We start from the raw sequence: 21,694 nt of genomic DNA on the forward strand, positions 1-21,694 counted from the left end.
GTCTACGTTCTTCCAATTTTGTAAAGAAGAAAAACCAACTATTCACTAATCCTACATGATCCAGCTGCTATCTGGTGTCCTCCAGATGTGTTAGACTATGCCTCCTAAGACTCCTAGCTAATAGAGCCACCTGGAGAGCATCAACCGAGGTAAGGTTTGTTAGCCATTGTCTCAGAAGGGTACAGCTGTGAGTGCCACCTTCTCCGATAGGTGCACGTGGGAATAAAAGTTTGCAGGTCCTCCAACTGATAACTCATAGTTGGGTAAGTGCTGGACATCTTTCTCCCCATGGATAGGATGCACACAACCTCTCAAAGTACATTGGGCAACTGCTAAACACTATGCTTCGCTTGTCATGTCGATCTGCTCTTCACTTCTCCCTTCCCCACAGGGTGGAGAACTGCACGGCCTTCGGCCTCTGCAGCCAGAATCTCTCCCACACAATGGAACTGAGAGTGCCAGGCTAGGCCCAGAGCAAGTTGACTCTTGCATCAAGCCGCTCTTAAGTGCTACTTGTAATAAACTACTTGTAATGAAGCCGCCCTCTTATTTCCAGCCCAGAAGTGTGAAGAATTGGAACTGCTAAAGGAATCCACTTAAGCCATCCAAAAGTTCAGGCTGGTCAAATGTCAATGCAGATATTAAATGGTTCAAGGGTCTTCAGTGCCAAACAGCATAGGCCCTAGGTCAGCATGCTGGCTGGGGAATTCTGGGAGCTGAAGTCCACACATCTTAAAGTTGCCCAGGTTGAAAAACGCTGCTTTAACTGCTGGATGCACTCAAATAAGGCAACTAACAGCTGGCAGGAGAATTTTGTCTGTCTCTTTCCAAATTCCCCCATCACTCCTTCCCCTCTGAAAAGAATGCTTCTTCCTTTCCAAGATGGATTTCTAACTCTAAAAATAGTTTAATTATGTACAAAGCTCTACCCTGGGAAGTCGAAAGGTAACTCTTGTTTGCTGGAATAAGAACTGGGGTAAAAGGGAAGTAGACACCAGGGAACGGAGAAGAGAAGAAAACTGGATTTAGTTACCACGTGCTATACAGAAACAGCGTTTTGAATTCCAGCCATGAAAATTTTAGCAGCTACCCCCTCAGCTTACTGGCACTTCCAGCTGAAAGAAACGAGAGGAACCATCCGGGACAGCGTAAGAGACAAGTAAAGGCTTGTTGAGCAAAATATGTACTGTCACATGCTGTTTGCTTAGAAGTGGGATGTCAAGAAAGGATGAAGCCATCTAGCACCAAAAATAACGCTATGTAACTGGGCAGAAAAAGTGGGCAACTGTCATTTTTTAAGGGGTGTGCACTGTAGCATCGCCTTGGAGCAAATGAAAAGCACATGGAACACTAGTGTTTCACAACCGTAGCAACTTGAAGATATGTGGACTTCAACTCCCAGAACTCCCCAGCCAGCCATGCTGGCTGGGGAGTTCTGGGAGTTGAAGTCCACATATCTTCAAGTTGCTATGGTTGTGAAACATTGACCTAGAAGGTGTTCAGTTGATCTCACCTACTAGCCCCTGACAGCATAAGAGCATTCTAAATAATATCACACAAGCCAGTCCTATAGGCATCCCCAATCCTTTAAGAAAACCCCTTTTCCCCAACCCCAAAAATCCCTGTCCAGAGGCCAGAATGCGTTTTTTCCCCCTCCTTAGCAGAAGAAAACTGGGAGGCTGCAAGATGTTCTGGGACTGTAAAGCTGTTAAGAACATTGCAGCAGTGAACTTAAGTGGTAGGGTCATGGCCAACTCCAGCTTTAAGTGAGACCCAGCCTCTGGGGCTCCAGGAACTGCTGTTGAAGGGACACGGATAATATTGCACAGCGCAGCATCGGACAGCTGTCTGGATCCAGAGCTGGTCTTCAGTTTATCATATTACCAGGCGGAAAGCGCAAAACACATTTCAGTTGGAAAGCCCATTTTCATTCGCATTGAGATACAAGTCTTTAAGAGCAGGCTACCTAACCTTCACGGGCTTATCTTATCAAGAGAGTGGAGAGGAGGTCAAAAAGGATGGAGATCTCGGAGGAAACCCCGTCAGAAGCGACTTGTTCCAACAATACGTCGGACAGCATGCAACCGGACTGAACTTATTGCAGTTTCATTCAGTCCAGTTGCGTTCAATCATTGGATTGTGTTAATTGTGGTCTCTGTTACTCATTTTAGCTTATGTTCAATACTGATTCTTAGTCCCTTAATCCATCCAAAGTCATCAATATTTTAGAAACCAATAACCTCTACATTTTTAAATCCCTAGTTTATCTGTATTATAGTCTTCTGTTCTCTTTTCATATACTCATATTTTCTTCAAACCGTTCAAAAAAGTAAAACAACAATAAAGAAAAATGTCCCCCCCAGGTGACACTGTCATCTACAGAAGCAAACTTATATTGTGGGCAACGCAGAGCTCCAGCTGCCCCTGTGATTGCTTGGCCATGAGTTCACATCCATCTTCAGAGTCACCAACCTGAAGGAGGTTGGGGGCTCAAGCGAGTGTCGGTCTCCTCCTGGTCAAGTATCGCTAATCACGAGAAGAGGACGACAAAAGCCAGAGGAAAGAACAGGCCCTGGAGGTGTCAGGAATTCACTTGAAAGCATGAATTTCTGAAAGCAATGGTGGTTCCCTGAAGAAACCTACGATCCAAGAACCACTGATTGAGGACTCGACTGATATACAACTTCCGCATTCTGGCCGTATTGTTAGGCTGTCAGCATTCCAGGCTCCAACAACAGGGTCAAAGTTTACCTTCATGGGTGTTTTTTTAAACTTTTAAAGCTTTTGCTTTTTTAAAACATCTGTTGGCTTAGAAAGTATTAGGAGAACATTCCTAACCAGGAACTGAGAATCAGTCTGTTTTTGTTGTAAGGTTCATTTTCCCCAAGTCAACTCTGGAATTTGGCTTCATTTCTTACTGCAATGAGATACCTGAAAACAAGGGGAGGAATAAAAGACAAGAACTCTGAAGAACAAAAGACTCTTAGTGCAGACAAAGTTTTTTTTTTTTAAAACAAACTCAGATCTTTGTCTAAGGAGTTGTTCTACCCGTCTTCAATGCTCCTTTTCATGTTTCCTGCGGTCTCCTTATATGGAAAAGAAGGACAGGTTTGAGAAAGAAGATAGAGCTAAAAGAAAGCAAAACAAAAAAACGGATGGGCGTTGGGAACCATTTTCCACTCCAATGTATGGGGCTGCTCCACATCTTTTAACACTTCCCAAAATAATACTGCGGGACAGGAGAGAACCTACTGCAAAACATCTCCGAAGAATGTCAGCACGTCACTCTTGGAGCATATGGAAATGGAGAATGTCACGGAAGTTTTGAAGATGATTAAAAGGCAGAACTTGCTGGAAACCGCCCCCCCACCCCCAAATCATCTTTCCCTTGCCAAAGCCAAAATGGAAAATTTGTCTCACTCACCAGCAATTTCTATTATTTTTACCAATGGTCAAAAGGAGGCTTGAAAATAGCCCCTCGCCTGCTGTGAGTTCAGAATCGTCCTCAGCAAATCATAGACAGGATGCATTACAAAAATAAAACCCAGCCTCGCTCCATTTTTAAATCAGGAATCGCTAACTTGGGGAGGCTGACTTTAGAAAGAAGCAATTTATTTCTAAGATTGACTTCAAGAGTTCAACGGCTCTCCAACTTTAGTCACTTTGGAGCCAAGCACCTCTCTGAAATAAGAGGTTGCACTAACAAACCCACAGGAGGCATCTTTTCTGAACCTCCTGGCCCCATCATTAGGGCCCATGCACAGAGCACCACAGGGCCTTTTCTCATGGAAAAGAACATGTGGCCTTTGTCAGCATAAGCCAGGCGTCTCCCATATCAGTGGGCAGCTGATCCTGCTGATCGCGCTTCAGCACCATGGGGTTCAAGAACACGAACAGGAGTAGAATTTGGGTGCAAGCTGCTGGCTGGTGAGAAGACCCTTCAAATTGTGAAGTAGCTGTGTTTCCATAGGCAGGACAGAAAGCTGGTAAGATTTACTTAAGCCAGTGTTGTCCAAACTTGGCCACTTTAAGATGAGTGGACTTCAACTCCCAGAATTTAAGGGAATTCTGGGAGTTGAAGTCCACTCATCTTAAAGTGGCCAAGTTTGGACAACACTGACTTAAGCACTTGAGTCAAGCCATGCTAAAACTGGTCTTAAAGCACACCCACAGATTGCCAGAGTCATTTTGAAGACATGTTGACTCCTACATAGAAATGAAAACAGATCCGTGGCCTCTTTTAGAGCTTCTAATTTGGAAAGTGCAACAGATGCATTGAAATGAAGGGCTGGTGGCTCCATCCAAGTGGATCATACTTAATACTATGCAGATTCACATATCTATTTCTTCTGTTAGAAGTTCTCTTTGTCCCAGTGCCCATCTGGATTGACCAACTCCCTTCTGGAAAATTGGGGATTCTCCTTAGTTTAGCCTTTCATCATCTTCTACAATGTCCCCCTGCGAAACTTCTTGGTGGGCTTTTCCCAAAACATGGCTGTAGCGTTACAAATTATAAGGGTGCCAGTTCCTGGGAAAAGACTCATACAATACTCCCCTTGCACATTTACAGTTCGCTCAATGCTACGCTATGCACCCATAGAAAATACGCTCTTAGGAGAACAAAGCTGTAACATCACAGGGCACTAAGTAAAAATTAGTACAAACTAAAATAAAGTTTGCAGAGTCGTGTTTTCTTAATTCTCCAGCATTATCAATTTGCAACCTTTACTTAGGTTTTAGTTTCTTTGGGGCAAAATAATTGATTGCTTCCTTTTAATCTCCCCTTGCAGAGATTCTGAATGTATGTTTGCTTTTGCAGGCAAATGGCTTTAATGTCACTTGTCAACATGGGACGGGGGAGTGGGAGGAGGACAGTTCTCAACTTGTCAGGTAAGGCAGTTCATAAACCATAATGCTCTATAACCAGCCAGACTCTATTCAGCGTGTGCCTGTGCTTTAGAGCCAAGTCAGCACCCTTTGAATTTGGTCCTGCAAGATGCATTAATAAGCAACCCATCCCAGCCACGACATCTCGCAGCTTGGATGTGCTCCAACCCAATGAAATTTAAATCATGACTGGTTACACAGGCAGTTTATCACCTGACTGCTCTTCAAACTAACTCAAGCAAAATAATAACAATAATAATTTTTGAAAAATGCTCAGGCAGACCTTGACTACGGCTTCCAAGCTGCCAGAAACTTGGAAGCAGATCTCTAAACGTACAATTGATGGTCTCAGCCTCGTAAGAGGAGGAGGGAAGAAAGGCTTCAGGGTGCTTTAGAGCCGAGAATACAACCTTAGCTCTATACAACCTTTGAGACATCTCTCTACACCGGGAAAACTGGAAAAGATACAGGGTGATTCCGGCTTATTTTCAAGGGCATGGAAGAGAGAGGTGGTTGCTGTCATTGCAAGACCAACCACCCTCAACATCAGTTCCTAAAACAGGACACATACCACTTATTCATGATGCACAACTTGTTCACGTGTGGGCACACACCCTCCAAAAGTTACTTTATATTAACTCGTGTTGAGCTGCAGTGGCTTAGTAGCTTTCAGGTCAGAGGCCATCAAGGGAAAGCTATAAACTCCCATTGAGCCCATTCTATTTCAACAGCAGAGAGAATCTTCTAAAAGGTCCCTTGTTCACCAGGACTTTCCAAAGCTTGCTGGAAGCTGGCTAAGAAGGCCAGTGAAGGGTTTGAGATCTTCCTGCTGGCTCATTCTTAATTCAATGAATGAATGGCCTTTGGCCATTTGCACGATGCTGTGTTTCTTTGGCTTTGCAAGCTCAAGCAACTACAGGTCGTCCTTGTTTAGCGACTGCCTCCTTTAGCAACCATTTGCAGTTACAACAGTGATGAAAAAGTAACTTCAGTGATGAAAAGTAACTGGTAACTTCGTGACCAGTCCTCGCATTTACGACCTTTGCAGGTCTGTAGAGCAAAGGAAAGCTGAAGTCAGATCATAAGCATGGTCACGGTTATGCTTAGCAACCACTTCACTTAACAACCGAGTTGCCAGTCCCAATTGTGGTCACTAAACGAGGACGACCTGTACAGAATTAGGGTTGGACAAGGACTCCTTGCTAGAGAGGAATAATTTTCAGCTGCTTACTGATGTCAGATCTCCAAATTAATTTGTTCTTAAGTGTTTCTCAACCTTGGCAACTTTAAGGCAGGTGGACTTCAACTCCCAGAATTCCCCAGCCAGTATGGAGGGAGTCCACCTGTCTTAAAGGTGCCAAGGTTGAGAAACACTGTGCTAGAAGAACAAAACAACTTCCCCAAGCCAAGAGATATCCCGTTGCATCTTCCGCTCCTACTTTATGCTGCTCTTTTGAGTTGCAACTTTTCATACCCACTCAACCCAGACTAAGAATCAAACACTGTTATACTGTTGTCTTGCTCCGTTCTTCAAAGGAAAGAAGACAAATCCTTCCTGTTCAAGCCTATTTTTGGTAGAAGTGATGCCCATTAAGTGCCATCGGGAAATCTCCCTGGCCAATTAATTCCGGTCAGTGAAACGCTGGAATCTAAATCCTGCTATTTTTTCGAACTTTATTATTGCCATGTTTTTCTCAGCAGCTCTAGTTCGAAGCCTAAAGTGCCCTGAAACAAAAGCTATGGGGTGCATCACATCCATTTGTAGGGTGTCTAGAAAGGGACAGTCACCTCTTTAAGAACCAACCATTAAATTAAAACAGCAAAATTCAGCACACCGTAATCCAGCTTTTTCAAGGTATTTCATCCCCAATTACAGGCAACAGGAACACACCTGACTGAAGACTATCACACGCTATTCAAATATTGGCATTAGTGCTTGACACGCCTGTCCCTTGGAAGGGTGGCCATGCACACCTTTCTTTGACCTTGTAAAAGTCCCCTTTCACACACGGTTCCCATTCTACATTAACGGGACTTCCTGTTATCCTGATAAACAGGAAATATATTATTAAAAATACCGTTAATTTAAAGTACCTTGGTATTAATCTAAGGAACTGAAGGCAGGATTCACATCAGAAGTCCTCTCAGTGACTGGCCCAGGGGTGCCAACGTGCCTAGAGAGATGTGGCACCGCCCATCCAGCCACCCACTATTAATTTAGTCTGTTTGATAGGTATCTATTGATCCAACCATCCAGAAACACTTCTGTGCTTCAAATGGGCTGCATATGCTCTCTTAGAAAATAAAAATCAGGGGCTAATTTTTGCCCATAAAAAGGCCAGAGGCCAGCAGGCATCCTACAGATCATCTGACTGGAGGAAGTAAAGTAGAAGTTTAGTAAATTGGTGCTTTGAAGCTGGTGATGTTCCCCATGGCAACAATTTTAATAATGGGCGAGCCCGTGCTACTCATTGCCACTCCTCTCCCCCCGCTTTCGATAGGTAAGAGCGCTTTTCATCATGTTCTCGCAAATTCAAAATGCACGCCTCCGTCGCATGTTTCTCCATAACACTGTCTGAACAAGAGCGCGGAGGCCCTGAGCAACGCAGCTTCGCCCGAGCTGGATTGAAGCAGTTATGCAAAATAAATTCCATATGACTACCTAACTGTGAAACTGGTTCCCCAAGTGGAAATACTACATATTCGCTTCAGAAGAATATTTTAGGAAGTTGCCAAGAAGCAAACGCAGGGAGGTGGGAGAGCAGCGATTTTCCAACCAGGAAGTCCAAGACCGACTTGGACTTGTGGGCAGACCCACAAGAACGAAGCATGAGGTTCTCAACATGCCCCCTTTCCAAGAAGTACCATCTGGGTCTTTTTACTTAGGGGTGGGACGGGGTGAGCTTACCCCAGCGACCTGCACACCCAAAATGAAGAGTATTCCTTACAAGGGTGTCGTCAGGACGACCGGGTGCATGAGGAACTGGGTGCTGTTCCCCAGCCTGCCCGCCTTTCCTCCTTTGATCTTGCGCCAAAGACGGAAAAAGAGAGGCGTTGCGGGATCTCTTGCACCTTAAATTTTCCATAGTGAAAGGAGACGAGGGTCATTTCATATGATCTGCAGATGCTGGAATGCAGAAAGTCAGGCCTGCAGGTGAGGGAGGGAAGCGAGCGCATGTCTCGGCCACTGCTGCAGCCAGAGAAAAACTTCCCCTTGCCAGGAGGCTCTGCCCCTCCCGATAGATAGCCTGGCTCTCTCTGTGCGCAGGGAGGTGGCTTTGTGGGCAGGCATTCGAACATGGAACCCACACCCCCCACGTACACACACACACACTTCCGATTTCCAGCCTGAGCAGAACGCGGGGGGGGGGGAGAATTTTATGCTATTCCAACCCTGCCAATTGTAGAGAGTTGCAGGATCCCGCAGAAATAGCTCCAGTGCCACGTCATCAGGATAAAGCAGAACCGAGGCCTGCAGCCAGGTGCGACTCTGCTACGGCTCGCGCACCGGAGGCTGCCCTCTTCTTCGCCTGCGGCCCCCCCGCCCCCTATTCCAGCAACCTTTGCTCAACCGGCATTTGGAAGGAGACATTGGCATTCCCGTCAGGCCACAAGTATGCCAGAAAACATGGGAAAGTCATTAACTGCTCTGAGCTGGCACTGATTCAGTACAGTATGGGAGTCGAGCACGGCTACTATTCTGGTGCCTTGATTTCAGCCTAGCTGCTTAATTTGGGAGTGGGGAATAAGCAGAAAGCTCCGGGTCTTTTCCCTGCTTTTGAACATCATGGTCCCTCTCTTCGAATAACATTCTCCTGCCAATTCAGAGTCTGAACTGCCACCATAGCTCAGCCTTTAAGTCGCTGGCAATTAGGATAATTTAACTAAATACCAGATGGCCACCTTGGCTTCCTGAGCCGTTTGCCGACAGAATCCAAAGGACAAGTCTCGGGCTGGATGAAGCCAGCAAAACGCGCTGGAATTCAGGAAGAACCGTGTCCTGCCAAAATCTTGGAGCAGCTCCAGAGGCAGAGAAGGAGAACTTATTTTTCCTTGATTTGCGCTCAGCCAAACCTCGAGGTCTCTCCAACAACGGTTCCGCCAGAGGGACTCTACATTTCCAGTACTTGGTGGCTCAAGAAGAGGAACTCTTCCTGGTGCTGAGTAGAGGAAGACAGCTTGGGCTGTCTTCCAAGAAACCAAGAAATGTGGGGTGGCAGGGGGCCATTTCAGACAGAAATAAATGGGGGGGATGACAAAATCATGACATCACAGCGGCCGTCAGATTTAGTTTGCTTGAAAGACCTTGATGACTTCATAACAGCAGCCACACAGAACTATTCTACTGATGTATTTATTAAGTCCGCACGCCACCCAACTCCTAACGACTCACAATCAAAAAAGCATTTTAAAAAATACACTAAGAAACAAAAGTAAGGAGCCTAAGATAGCAAGACGACAGAAAGTGGAATGGAAAAAAGAAACACGCTCACCCCCCCACCCCACAATCCAAGGGCTTCACTCCCCCTCACCAAAGGCCTGGGACTTCACATGCATTTCTCAATATGCCTTATAACAAGTGAGATCGGTGCAGCTACAAATCGTGCACAGGCACCCACATTGCCATAGCAAGACCACCCACCAAGGCCAGGGGGGGGAAATAGCAACATTTCAGACATATCGGAGTTCACAACTCTGCCGCCTGGAGCAATCCTCCTTCTCTGAAACTATCATAATTATGCAATTCTCTGAGATTCGAGGCTCCAATATCCATATGTCTCTGGTTCAGGGGTGGGGGTGTGGGGAGGAGCCTAAAAGTGCAAACTGGGCTTAGCGGAGACTTGCGCCCAAAATGCACAGCAGGACCGACCAAGATGCAGAGGATTTTGCCACGGAAAATAATGCCCGTCGCTTAAGAATCTTGTCCACCCCTAACTATGGTTTGCCCATCACAGGCTGTAGAAATAAGAGCCAGGGATGCTGGCCGCCTAGCAAGATCACTCAGCTCTACTGGACGTGACAGCTGACCTTGGGGAAACAGCAAGGGAAGGGGGTGTGTGGACAGGACCACATTGATCCCAGGTTTTTGCACATGTCCAATAAAACTTGGCAGTGTTGGTGCCTTCTAACTGCAAGAGGGGAAGAAAACAAGAGAAATGAACTGAAATGTGGCAATCATCTGAAATTAGTGCCCAGGATAAATTAAAAGTCCACTGTATTATTATTATTATACCTGACACTGCTATTTTTTTTTAAATTACAGTCTCTTCCTTGGAGATCCTATTGTAATAACGTAAGCCAAATCAGGAAAGAAGAGAAAGGGTCAGAAAACAGAATTTTCTCCCCTTCTGCACGACAGTGACTGTTCAAAGCATGCCTACACTGGGGGCGGGGTGGGGGGGAGCCATGGGAGGATTTGGCTCCCAAGTGACCACCCCATGCACTGTTAGGACCGGAACATGCGCAGGGACAGTAATCAACTCACGGGGGCTCAGAGTTCCCGGGGAGGGGTCGGCAATAGGCCGTTTGCGGCTAAAAAGCCGCCCCTCCCGCACTCAGCGGGGCGGAAGGATGGGGAGAGCAGCCACTGACCCATCTCCGAGAGCCCCCTTCCCTATCCCGCGCTGCAGGATGAATGACTGTCTCGGAGAGGGAGCCCGGCTGGCAGCGCCTGCCCAGGCAAACGGAGCTGCCCCACCCAGCACACCGTTCGCTCCTCTTCCTGCCCGCTTTCGCAGCCAAACGCCGGGCGCCCTGCCTGGCAGCTCAGCTTCACGCCCTCCGGGAAGGGAACCACATCCTGACCCGGCGCTGCCCAGCGCCGCGAGACACCCCGCGATACGCGCCCTCCGGGGCAAAGCCGCCCCCGCCCCCCGCCCTCCAGACCAGACGTCACGGGTTCACACGCCGCTGCCCCGCCAGCTCGCACCCCACGGCCCGCGGGCCTGCAGAGCAACCCGCCTGCCAGCCCCAGAAGCGCCCACGGGGTGGTCCTTCCGCCCCCTGAAGCAGCTGCCAGCCCGGGGGCCAACGGGCGCGAGGGCTCGCTCCCTGCAGCGGGGCGCCTTCCCTCCCGCTGCCCGCCGGGCAACGCCTGCCGCTTGGCGCGGCTGCCCCTCTGCCCTCCGGCGGCAACTTCCACGCGGACTCTGGGAGGCTCCGGACCCCCCGCCCCGCTCCAGCCGGCGACCCCGGAGCGCCCCCAGCCGCCCTTTGTTCCCGACCTCTGCGCCGCGCGCCCGGCCGGGACTCCAAAGCCCATAGACGCCCGCGACCCCGCCCACCCTCCCCTCGCCCCGGCGCCCCCCGCCCGCTCTCCCCCCCGTGACCGGGGCCGCCCGGGCAGCAGACCGGGCGCCGCGCACCGCCCTGGCTGCCCGGCCGCGGGCCGCAACGCCGCCCCTCGCCCCTCGCCCCTCGCCCCCCGCGGGGCCGGGCCGCGCCGGGCGAGGAGACGGCAGGAAGCGCGGGCGGCCCCTCCGACCCTCCGGCGCGAGAGGCGAGACAGCCGCGAAAGTTGCCCGGAGCGCTCCCGGGCCCTCCGCGCGGGCGGGCACTGCGGCTGCCGAGGAGGGAGGGCGCCCGCCGGCGCGCCCCTTGCGCTGCCCCCAGGAGCGAGGCGCTCTGCTCATGCCCAGAGGCGCCCTCCCCTTCTGCCTCTGCGGGCGGCGGCGAGGCCGGGCCGCCCGCGCGCGCTCACCTTGCGCTGCTGCTTCTCCCAGGCCGGGTCGAGCAGGAGGTCCCGGTCCCAGTCGTCCTCCTGAGCCATGTAGTCGCCGATGCCCGGCCCGTTGCCGCCGTACTGGTAGGCGGGCTGCCCGGCGGCGTGGTAATCCACCATGGTCTCCGCTGGCGCGTGCGGACTTCGGACGCGAGGCGCGGGGCGGGCGGGCGGTGCGCGCGGGCGAGCTCCGGCGGCGGCAGCAGGAGGAGGAGGAGGAGGAGGAAAAGCGGCGCCCACCTCCGAGCGCGGCGGCTGCACGGACCGACTGACGACGACGATGCGCCCCAGCGGGGCCACTGCGCCGGCGCCGCGCCGCGCCGCCCACGCCCCGCCCCGCGCGGAGGAAGCCCCGCCCACGGGCGAAGATGGGAAAAGCCCGCCCTCGCCCTCGCCCTCGCCCTCGCCCTCGCCCTCGCGGCGGCCAATCCTCCGCCAGCTTCGTGAGAGCGCAGACGCTCCGTGGCGGCTTGCGCAGGCGCCAAACGGCTCCTCCTCGAGCGGGAAGAGCGAAATGCTGAGGGGGGATCGGCCCCCTGGCGGTCCGCAGGCAGAGCGCTCCGGCGCGCATGCGCGGGGGGTCCCGTCCCACGCGGCTGGGGAGTTTCGCGCCTGTTCGCGTCTCCCGCGTGTCTTGATTTTTCCTTAAATGTTATACCTTCACAGTAAAGAGGTGAACGTCGTGGGTTAAAAGTGGCACTTTGATTCATGATTAAGACGAACTTACACAGTGTTTCTCAACCTTGGCCACTTTTAAGGTGGGTGGACTTCAACTCCCAGAATGCCCCAGCCAGCATGGCTGGCTGGGGCATTCTGGGAGTTGAAGTCCACCCACCTTAAAAGTGGCCAAGGTTGAGAAGCACTGTCCTACAATGATGGCCAACTGTGGCAACATGGAGAGTACTATTAGAGAAGGCTGTTGAAACCACTAAATAACATGTGGACAGTGTTCATTATTCCCTTCTAGATGCGTTGGATATAAATTCTAACGGTCCATTGTTTGTAAATTGTAGTAAACAATGCATTAAATCAGTGTTTCTTAAAGTGTGGGTACAAGGACTCCTGGGAGGTCCCCCAAGACCCTCTCGGGTATGCAAAGCCAGAATTATTTGCCAGGTACAAACGATACTTGCAAAAATTTAAAACAACATCCCTCTTCTCATTTTTTTTTAATTTTTGTTAAAAATATAGGGGTTCTTCATGAAAAATATTTTATTCATGTTAATATCGAATGGGTTTACTATTGTTATTTTTACGCAATTCAATAAATAGATGTTCTACAAATGCATCGATTTAAATTTTTAATACAAAGTATCAATCAATATAACCCATACAAACAAAAGCTCTCTGGGGGTCCTCCATAATTTTTTAAAGTGGGAAGGGGTCCTGAGAGCACAACGTTTAAGAAACCCTGCATTAAATACACTTCAGCTCCCGTCGTTCCAAGCTGGCTGCGAGCGATGGGAGTTGAAGTCCATCACACCTGGAGGATGCTGGCTTGGAAAAGGCGCATTGGATATCAATGAATGGCCAGGGGGGTTGGTAAATGGCATTACCCCTGTCCTGAGTATTCATCCACCTAATAATCGTGCTGGACTTCTTTCATGAAATCCTGCAGACCATCGCAAGGCACGGTTTTGAAAACCCCAGCAGGTGCAATGAAGCTCTTTCGATCCTGGGCTTTGCATCTCTGACTCCTTTTTGCCTGCAAGAGATCAGTTCTGGCCTTTGTTAAGAGGAATCTCTTATCTTCTTGTTGCTAGGAGGGAGTAGGAAAGGGGTCAGGAGCACTCCCCACGCTCCTCATTGACCCAACGACGGTCCCCATGGAGGAATTCAGCTCTTCTGCAGGGGGAAAGTTTAAAATGGTTGGGTGCAAGATGGAAAGGGGCGAAAAACCTCATTCGAGAGGCGCTCTGAGCCGCACCAGAACAGACAATCGGGGGCAAAGCGAACAAATAATGTGATTTGATATAAAGCCACTGTTTATGGTCCATAAACGGAGCCTGTATTTCTTGAAATCAGGGGGGGAAAAAACAACCCTCCCTTGGGGTTTGCTCCATTCCTGACTTCCAGCCACCCGAGCAGATCCTATGATCCCTGATGCAGAAGGAAAAATTAAGAAAGCCAATGTCACTTTCCTGAAGACCTTAGCACAAGCTGGAGGGTATCTGTTAGGGAAGCAAAAGCAACCTCAGGTTATTTTAACCCAAGTTCCTTAAACTTGTAACCTCAATTTTGCACCAAGAAAGGAAGTGGTTGAATCATCCAAGCTCCGGCATGACTGAACACCAGAATCCAAATGCAAACCATGAACCAAGTTTCCCTCTTCTGTCATTGCTTCTTGTTGTTGTTAAAATTCAGTGTGGGTTGTTTTATCTCCAACTTTTTCCTGGCAGGGAGATGCCATGGCCTAAAGAAGCAAGCAACTTTAAGACATGTGGACTTCAACTCCCAGAATTCCCCAGCCAGCATGCTGGCTGGGGAATTCTGGGAGTTGAAGTCCATATGTCTTAAATTTGCTTGCTAATTCAACTACAGTATCTGTTCACCATTCCAGTCAGGCAGGTCAGCCTTCTGTTGCTTTACTGTGGTCTCGTGACCAAACAACATGCATTTTACATGCATAATTATATTTAATACGCTAGTTGAAGGCGAACCAACCAGCAGGGAGGCCAGATTGTGATCAGGGTGAGATGTGTGATCTTCTCATAGGCAATTATTACTTGGGGAAGGGACAATTTTGGTGAAAACCACAGCCTGGTGAAAAAAGCTAAACCCCTCCCTGCAGTCCATGGTCCCCATTCTTTCCTGCTTAAGTTTTAAAGCATAAACCACAGGCAAATTAAATGTAGTCCTACGTTTATTATAACGTGTAGTTTGGCTCGAAGACTAAGAGAGCATCTAGTTTAGTAATCACAGAGAGGAACTCTTGTACTTCTTTATCTCACCACACTGACTCTTGTTTTAATATTATGGCATGCAACTTTCATCCCACAGAAGGCCCTCGAGGCATTGCTACGGGAGATCGTGTAAATCCGCTTTACGAATGGGAAGTAGAGGCTGAGAAGTGATGTTTCCAAGCTCACGAGAGCCGCCTCTGGCTGAGATGGGATGGACGGGATCCTCGCGACGGTGAAAACTAAGAATGAAATATGGATGGGATTCTCTGTCCCAGGACGTGGATGGATGATCAATTCAAACTCAAGTTCTCACTCATTTGGATGAAATTATATCAGAAGAACACACGAAGTGAAAGTGGGAAAGCCTGTGCAAAATTCATTTTCCTCTGTCCTTCTTCACATGCATTCAGGACTGCGATAGCCGAGGCGTTTAAGAAGCAACGGGGCGTTTGAAGCAGTCAGACTGATGGTTGCTGGCTCCAGGCCCCCTGAACCTCCTCTGGGCAGATCCATCTGCTCCTTACACGAGTGCCCGCTGAAAGCATTAATCATGAAGCTCGTTTAAATATTTTGGAAACGTAATGATGCAAAGGCCAAAATCACTGGAGAAGGCGTTGAGAAGACTAAAATCGAAGGCAATTCAGAACGAGGCTGACAGAAGTTGCGTAGCTAGTGACTATCACTGAGGACCTCGATACGACCATGTAAGAAGTCAGAAATGCAGTTGCTGACAATAATAGCTGGAAAACGGACGTCCACTGGGTCACCGTTGGAAGCAACTGAACTAGTGAATAACAATAGCATCCTTTCCTTGCTGCAAAAACCCAGGTCTCTTAGATTGTGGTACCGTAGCCCGGGTTGCTATGGTCCGATTCTTTGTCATCTGCCTCTGGGCCCAATTCTCACAGCCAGCTGGAGGGAGGGGGAAAATCATGTGGCAGAGACTTTCCCCTTCTCAATGCTCCGATTGCCTTTTGAGGATATCTAAAGAAGCAGGACTCGCATGAAGCAACCGTAGAAGATCCCGGAAACTTTTAAGACGGAGTAGCCCCAGGGGAGGCCCCCGGCTGCAAAGCCATGCAACATTCCCACCATCATTAGTTCATCAGCTGATTAAAGAGAAGGAAGAAGAGCATATTTGCTTCTCATATTAAGAGGAGGCATTGACCCTTAAGCAGAAAGAGTTGGCCTGTTTCCTTTTACAAGAAATGTTGGAGATGTTCTAAACTACACTGACCCTTCCAGTAGTAAGCTGAGTGCCCCCAGGAAGCCTTTCAAAATAGGAAGATGGTGTCAACAGTCCCACAAGAAGAACCAATTCATGGTGCCCATCTTAGGCAGAAGTTCGTTGGTTAGAGAGATATGCACGCCATCCCTTAGCTCAAACATTGTCCTACATAATCTACAATGGCTTTGATGGGACAGATTCACAATGGAGCGTAGGGTCATCTCTAAGCACCCATCAGGTTCATATCCGGAGACTGTGCAAACATACAGATGACCCCATGTAAATAAATTCTATCTTTATCAGGAGCCTAGTTTTCTAAACATTACAGAGAAAAAGAAAAACAAAACTCTAAAACACTGTTTCTCAACCTCAGCAACTTTAAGCTGTGTGGACTTCAACTCCCAGAATTCCCCCGCCAGGGAATTCTGGGAGTTGAAGTCCACACAGCTTAAAGTTGCTGAGGTTGAGAGACACTGCCTTAGAATATCTCATTTGGGAATAGGCTATATCCAGCTATTTGTACTAAACATATTCATACTGTATGAAAAATACACTCTAAACATAATCAGCTTTTGTACAAGACAGGTTGTATCCTACCAACTGCACATGTGATGCACACAGAACATAAATTGCATCTCATATTCCCCCCATAATGTCTGAAAATCCTACACAATTCATTTTCCCACCCCCATTCAAGCTTCAGAAGTTTCAGCAGATGGTGCTGTATATATTTTCCAGATTATCTTGACCCCCTGGAAAAGGAGACATTTCTTTCAAAAAAAAAGAACCGAGATTCTGAATAATTGAACAATCATTCTTTAGATCCTAAAGGATTTAGATTTTGAAGGCGCTTCTTTGAAAAGAAAGAATCGAGATTCTCAATAGCGAAATAACTGAATAATTAAAACCAGTTCTCACGTGGCTCTTTGGTTTAGTTAGTAGGCAGTACCCTTTAAAGTCAGCCTCCTCACAGCCTCACCCTTTAAAGCCAGCCTCTTGAAGAGGCTTTTTTTCAAGCAACCAGTTTCCTTGTTAATGCCATCTACATGAATCCCCTTCCCTTTCCCCCCCCCAAAGAATGCCTTACGATAGGTTTTCATTCAAAAGCTTGGAACTATTGCAAACATGTGTTGACTCAATATACTACTGTTGTAGATGCTCAGTTTTAACTTAAGAAATGTAACCTTGCCCTCTAGTTTATTGTCCAGTCTCTATAGAAACAGAACAGGTTTTATTCAAGAAAGGCATTCTGATGATCTTTGTTTCATGGTGACTTATCCTGGGTGTGGACGCAATACCCCTTCCGTTCCTGGACTGATCGGTCTACTACTCCTGCTGGCACAAGTACAATTCAGCCTGTCAGTAAGAAGTTCAGATAATACAAAATGCCAGTTCGGTGACGGAACTGTCAGCATCTCCTCTCCATCCCTTTTTCCATCTTCCGGTTCAGGTTATTGTACACACCTTTTTTCTCTTACTTCCTGCTCTGCCTAAAGTGACGAGGCGAGAGTCACTCGGGGAGAAAAGTTGCAGCTGGCATTACAGGCATACGTGTCCACCTTCCAGCATATCAAACTGGAGGGACACCAGGAACCTGCCTATCTCAACAGTTTATTTTACAGTGCTTGTAGCTTGTCCCAACTTGACGGATTCTTGGAGCCATGCAGAAATAAAATAACATACATCACCATAAAACCAAGAAATGAAATGCATTCGAGCAGTGTTTTTCAACCTCGGCCACTTTCAGACGTGTGGACTTCAACTCCCAGAATTCCCCAGCCAGCCTGGCTGGCTGGGGAATTCTGGGAGTTGAAGTCCACACGTCTGAAAGTGGCCGAGGTTGAAAAGCACTGCACTCGAAGAACACCTTCACTCAAAATCACTAGGGGCGAAAGGATGACTGCAACACTGCCGCCTCTGCTTGTGAAATATTAATAAATTATTTGCACTGGCAGGGGGAGAGTTCCATAAAGCGGACACGACATTCGGCTTCGGAGAAAACCAACCGCGGAGCAATGTATTATGCATGCCGTTGACTCAACAGGAAGAGTTCTCTAACCGGTTTGCAAGACTCGGCGGTGACCATCTCCACCACCTTCTTGCTAATGTCCTCCCTCCCTCCCCTCTGCTCCTCCTGCCCTTTCAACGTGCTGGGCGATGCAGTTCAGCCTGCTGGCTGGGGACGATGGGAGCTGTAATGCCACATCTCAGAGGGGGATTGGATTTGCATCCGCTGGGGATCCCTCCTGCGTCGAGGGGTGCAGAGTCACCGCCGGGATCCGAATGCACGCTTATCTCTGGAATGTTCAGCATCTCAGCGGACAGGAAAAGACAGGGCACAACCCTGCTGGATCGCTAAACGGAAAACAAAAGCGGGGAGGGGGGCCAGGAAAGCAAAAATGTTGATAGAATTGCAAACAGCGAGGAGGATCCTCCGCCAAGTTTGCAACGGCCCCAAAATGCACTCCTCTGGTGGACGGCCAAATTCCCAGCCTTCTCCGAAAATTTCTCCATCTGGAGACAGACTTTATATGGCCACCTTCTGGAACGGCAGCCCCCCCACCAGCCCCCCCACCCCTGCAATCTGCGTAAAGCTCAGACGCCGCACCGACCAGCCAGACAGACCAGGCCTGTGCAAAGCTTTCTCTGCAAGGGGAAAAACAGCGGTGTCTGATCTGCGGCCATCTGGCTGTCAGCGGCGAGAGCTCTTCCAGACCGGCTCCGTTCACACAGACCCGGGCAGAACAGCCTTCCGCACACAGGGTGCAACCTATTTGGCACCGAACCATTTGCTTGTGCTTGGACCGTAACATCTCCCTTGCTTTTCGGATTCATGCCTGGGCACGGAGCATTCCCACCATCGTTTTTTTTTTTTTAAATAAGCCTCTCTTGTAGGGTCAGTTCTGTTCTGTTTACATCCTGTCTTTTCTCTAACCCAGGGTTTCTCCACCTTGGCAGCTTTAAGACGTGTGGACTTCAACTCCCAGAATTCCCAATAGGAAATGCTGGCTGGGGAATTCTGGGAGTTGAAGTCCACACGTCTTAAAGCTGCCAAGGTGGAGAAACCCTGCTCTAACCTCTAACAAAAGGGACAGCCTTTGGACACCATAACTTTTCAGAGATAACACTTTGGGGAGGGGGCTCTGAGGGTTGAAGGTGGCCACAGGGTGCCTACTCCTCCCGGAAAGAATTGAGGACATATGTTTTGTACATTTGAATTTCCCAACCAGAATGCAAGGCAGCTTGAGCAAAGAGGTCAGGCGTGTCCAGCCTGAGCCAACGATGTAAAGCCAAACCCAGCGTGCTTGATCGATTAGATGGATTAAATTTGATCGATACAGCTGCCCGTCTCACTGTAGTGGCTCTAGGTGGCTAACAAGAAATAAAAAACCCAATTAAAAACACATAAAAGCAGCACAAGAAGGCTTGTCAGGACAGCCGAGGTAAAGGTGATAAGTTAAAAGCCACAACCATGAGGGCTCCGATGTCCAAGCCCAGGACCCCATCCGTATCTTCAATGCTTTGCAAAAGCCTGCAGAGTCGGAGTCAATTGAATCTCGGGGGCATACTGTCCCAAAGAGCAGGCACTGCGACATCCTATCTGGGCCTCCGTGATGCAGATGTTCTTCTTCTTCCTAAGGGAGCTAGTAAAGTCTTATACCTGAAGGTACAAGGGAAGGGAAGTCTACCTTTAAGGAAGGAGGTGCCTGGAGGCCCCCAGGTTTTATCACTGTTTTACTTGACAATTGCTTTATTATGTCTTATAGGTGGCTAAGAGGAAGTGGTACCGCTCCCTCTGAAATGAGGCTATCAATCTTCTTTATGAATAGAAATCCTGTAGTCTTCCCAGCTTTGTCAGAGGGGGATAGCTACAGGACAATAGCATTTCTCAATTTTTTTCAGCAGAGACCTGATTGGCTTTTGGCTACTTTACTGTTAAAGAATGCAACCCTGCTGTTGGACTGTAGGAAAATGGCAGGAAGATGAAATCTAAGAAGGGTTGGTGTCCAAAAGTGGAGAACATCTGTCGCTCGGGACTGAACGGTTGGGTTCTTGGTCTTCTCTGAGACGTTTCGTGACCAGGTGAGGGAACATCGTCAGTGTGTAGGAGAGTGAACTTTGTAAATGTCCCTCCCCTGTGCGCTGATCATGCTCCCTATCCTGGTAACGAATCATCTGCTGAAATGTAATGAACCGCCTGCAGGAAAGCCACCAAGCTCAGAGAACACCAAGAACCCAACCATTCAATCCCGAGCAACAGATATTCCCCACTTTTGGACACCAATCCTTCTTGGGTTTCATGCTGGGTTCCGTTGGGTTTCCCAACAGAAAGCTCAGGAAGTCTCTGAGCTTGGTAACAAATCATCTGCAGAAACGTAATGAAGGAAAACCACCAAGCTCAGAGAACACCAAGAACCCAAAAATGTGTGTTTCCTTTCTCTTGGAAGTTCTTTTCAGCAACACACAAACTCAGAGTTTGCTCTAGCTAATCTGAAGTGTCATTGGCCACAAGCCCAGAGCTTTTCACTTACAACTGGGCAAGCAAAACTAGCACTCACAAGCCCTGGATTAGAGGTTGGATTCCCAAGACAGATGCTCGCCTCAGGTCTCCCACCCGAGATCCAAACTGCCCCTATCTTTTTAGCCTTACGGAGGACCACGAAGACTTGGCTCTTCCCCCAAGCATTGAGCTAGGATGGGAGTTGAGCTGGTAGGCTGTTTGGTCTGGCCCTTGGGCAGAAGGGCACTTTTGTTTTTAGCTATATTTTTATGGATTGTTGTGAGCCACCTAGAATCATTATACAGGTCGTCCTCGTTTAGCAACTGCCTCATTTAGTGACTGTTTGCAGTTACAACAGTGATGAAAAAGTAACTTTGCAACCAGTCCTCGCATTGATCTCTTTCGCAGGTCTATAAAGTAAAGGAAAGCTAAGTCAGATCATAAGCACAGTCACGGTTTCGCTTAGCAACTGCTTCACTTAACGACCAAGTTGCCAGTCCCAGTTGTGGTTGCTAAACGAGGATCTATGAGATAGACGGCCATATAAGCCCTGTAAATAAATAAATAAATGACATTCTGAAAATGTAGTCCAAGGCAGACCTAAGTCCTTCAAACCCTTAGCTCAGTGTTTCTCCACCTTGGCCATTTTAAGATGGACTGGCTGGGGAATTCTGGGAGTCGAAGTCCACGCATCTTAAAATGACCAAGGTGGAGAAACACTGTCTTAGCTGCTCTTCACATCACACCTTTCTGGCAATGCGTAGCAGAAGAAAACAAGCTAAATATGTTGCACTGAAGTCAGAGGAGAGAAAATTGGTTAATGCTATTTTAATCTTTGACGGTTCTGCAGACTATTTTAACTGACAGTCACTTTATGATGCCTTTATTTTTAGATGTGTTTGCCCTGAGCATAACCCTGAGAGCAGTTACTACAGGCCAACTGGAGAAACGAGTAAGAATTCTTCAGGAGACCCTTGCTCCCCTTCTTCATGGCACCGACCAAAAGCGAATAAAAAGGAATCCAGCCTCAGAGATCAACCTATAAACCTGGGAAATGGACTCTGAGCTCCCAGAGTCCTTCCACCACCCTTCCCGGGGCAATCCACGCCAATCACTGGAGGAAAAAGCCCAGATGATAAACTGATCTGACAGTCCAAGGATCGAAAAATTTGCTGCGCAAGTTTCCAGATTAGGAACGGCAGGAAAACGCAGCATGGCGGTGGCCCGTCACGATCTCTTAACCTCGTGACCTCCCAGCATTGGTTTAGGAAAAAACTGAAGGAATTTGAAGATTGCGAGCCATAAGAATAGAAATAGAAGCAACGCTGAAGTGTTTATAAAACCAGCTTGGGCAATTTCCCGCAAGCCTCAGGAAATGGGAAGGCCCGCCTGGGTCCTTTCTGACGTTTGTTCAGGTAGAATCAGTTTACAGGGAACAGCAGGGCCTTTCTTCC

General features: G+C 48.4%; 1 protein-coding gene across 6 annotated transcripts in view; it reads right to left on the minus strand.

Annotated features, from left to right (window-relative positions):
• Nucleotides 1-11,885, minus strand: part of ACTN4 (actinin alpha 4) — a 75,488-nt gene extending 63,603 nt beyond the window's left edge. For 4 of the 6 annotated variants that reach the window (XM_088139819.1, XM_088139817.1, XM_088139814.1 and 1 more), the window contains exon 1: nt 11,588-11,885. In XM_088139819.1, coding sequence (XP_087995945.1) covers nt 11,588-11,728 — 141 coding nt within the window. In that variant the 5' untranslated portion in view covers nt 11,729-11,885. The remainder of the gene's footprint in view (nt 1-11,587) is intronic. The other 2 variants (XM_088139818.1, XM_088139812.1) reach the window with 1 other exon arrangement.
• Between the last annotated feature and the right edge of the window lie 9,809 nt (nt 11,886-21,694).

The sequence above is a fragment of the Python bivittatus genome, unplaced genomic scaffold, assembly GCF_059951505.1.
Source record: "Python bivittatus isolate LINGU-HERP-01145 unplaced genomic scaffold, Pbiv_v1 ctg000310_np1212, whole genome shotgun sequence".
In the NCBI taxonomy this organism is placed as follows: Eukaryota; Metazoa; Chordata; class Lepidosauria; order Squamata; family Pythonidae; genus Python; species Python bivittatus.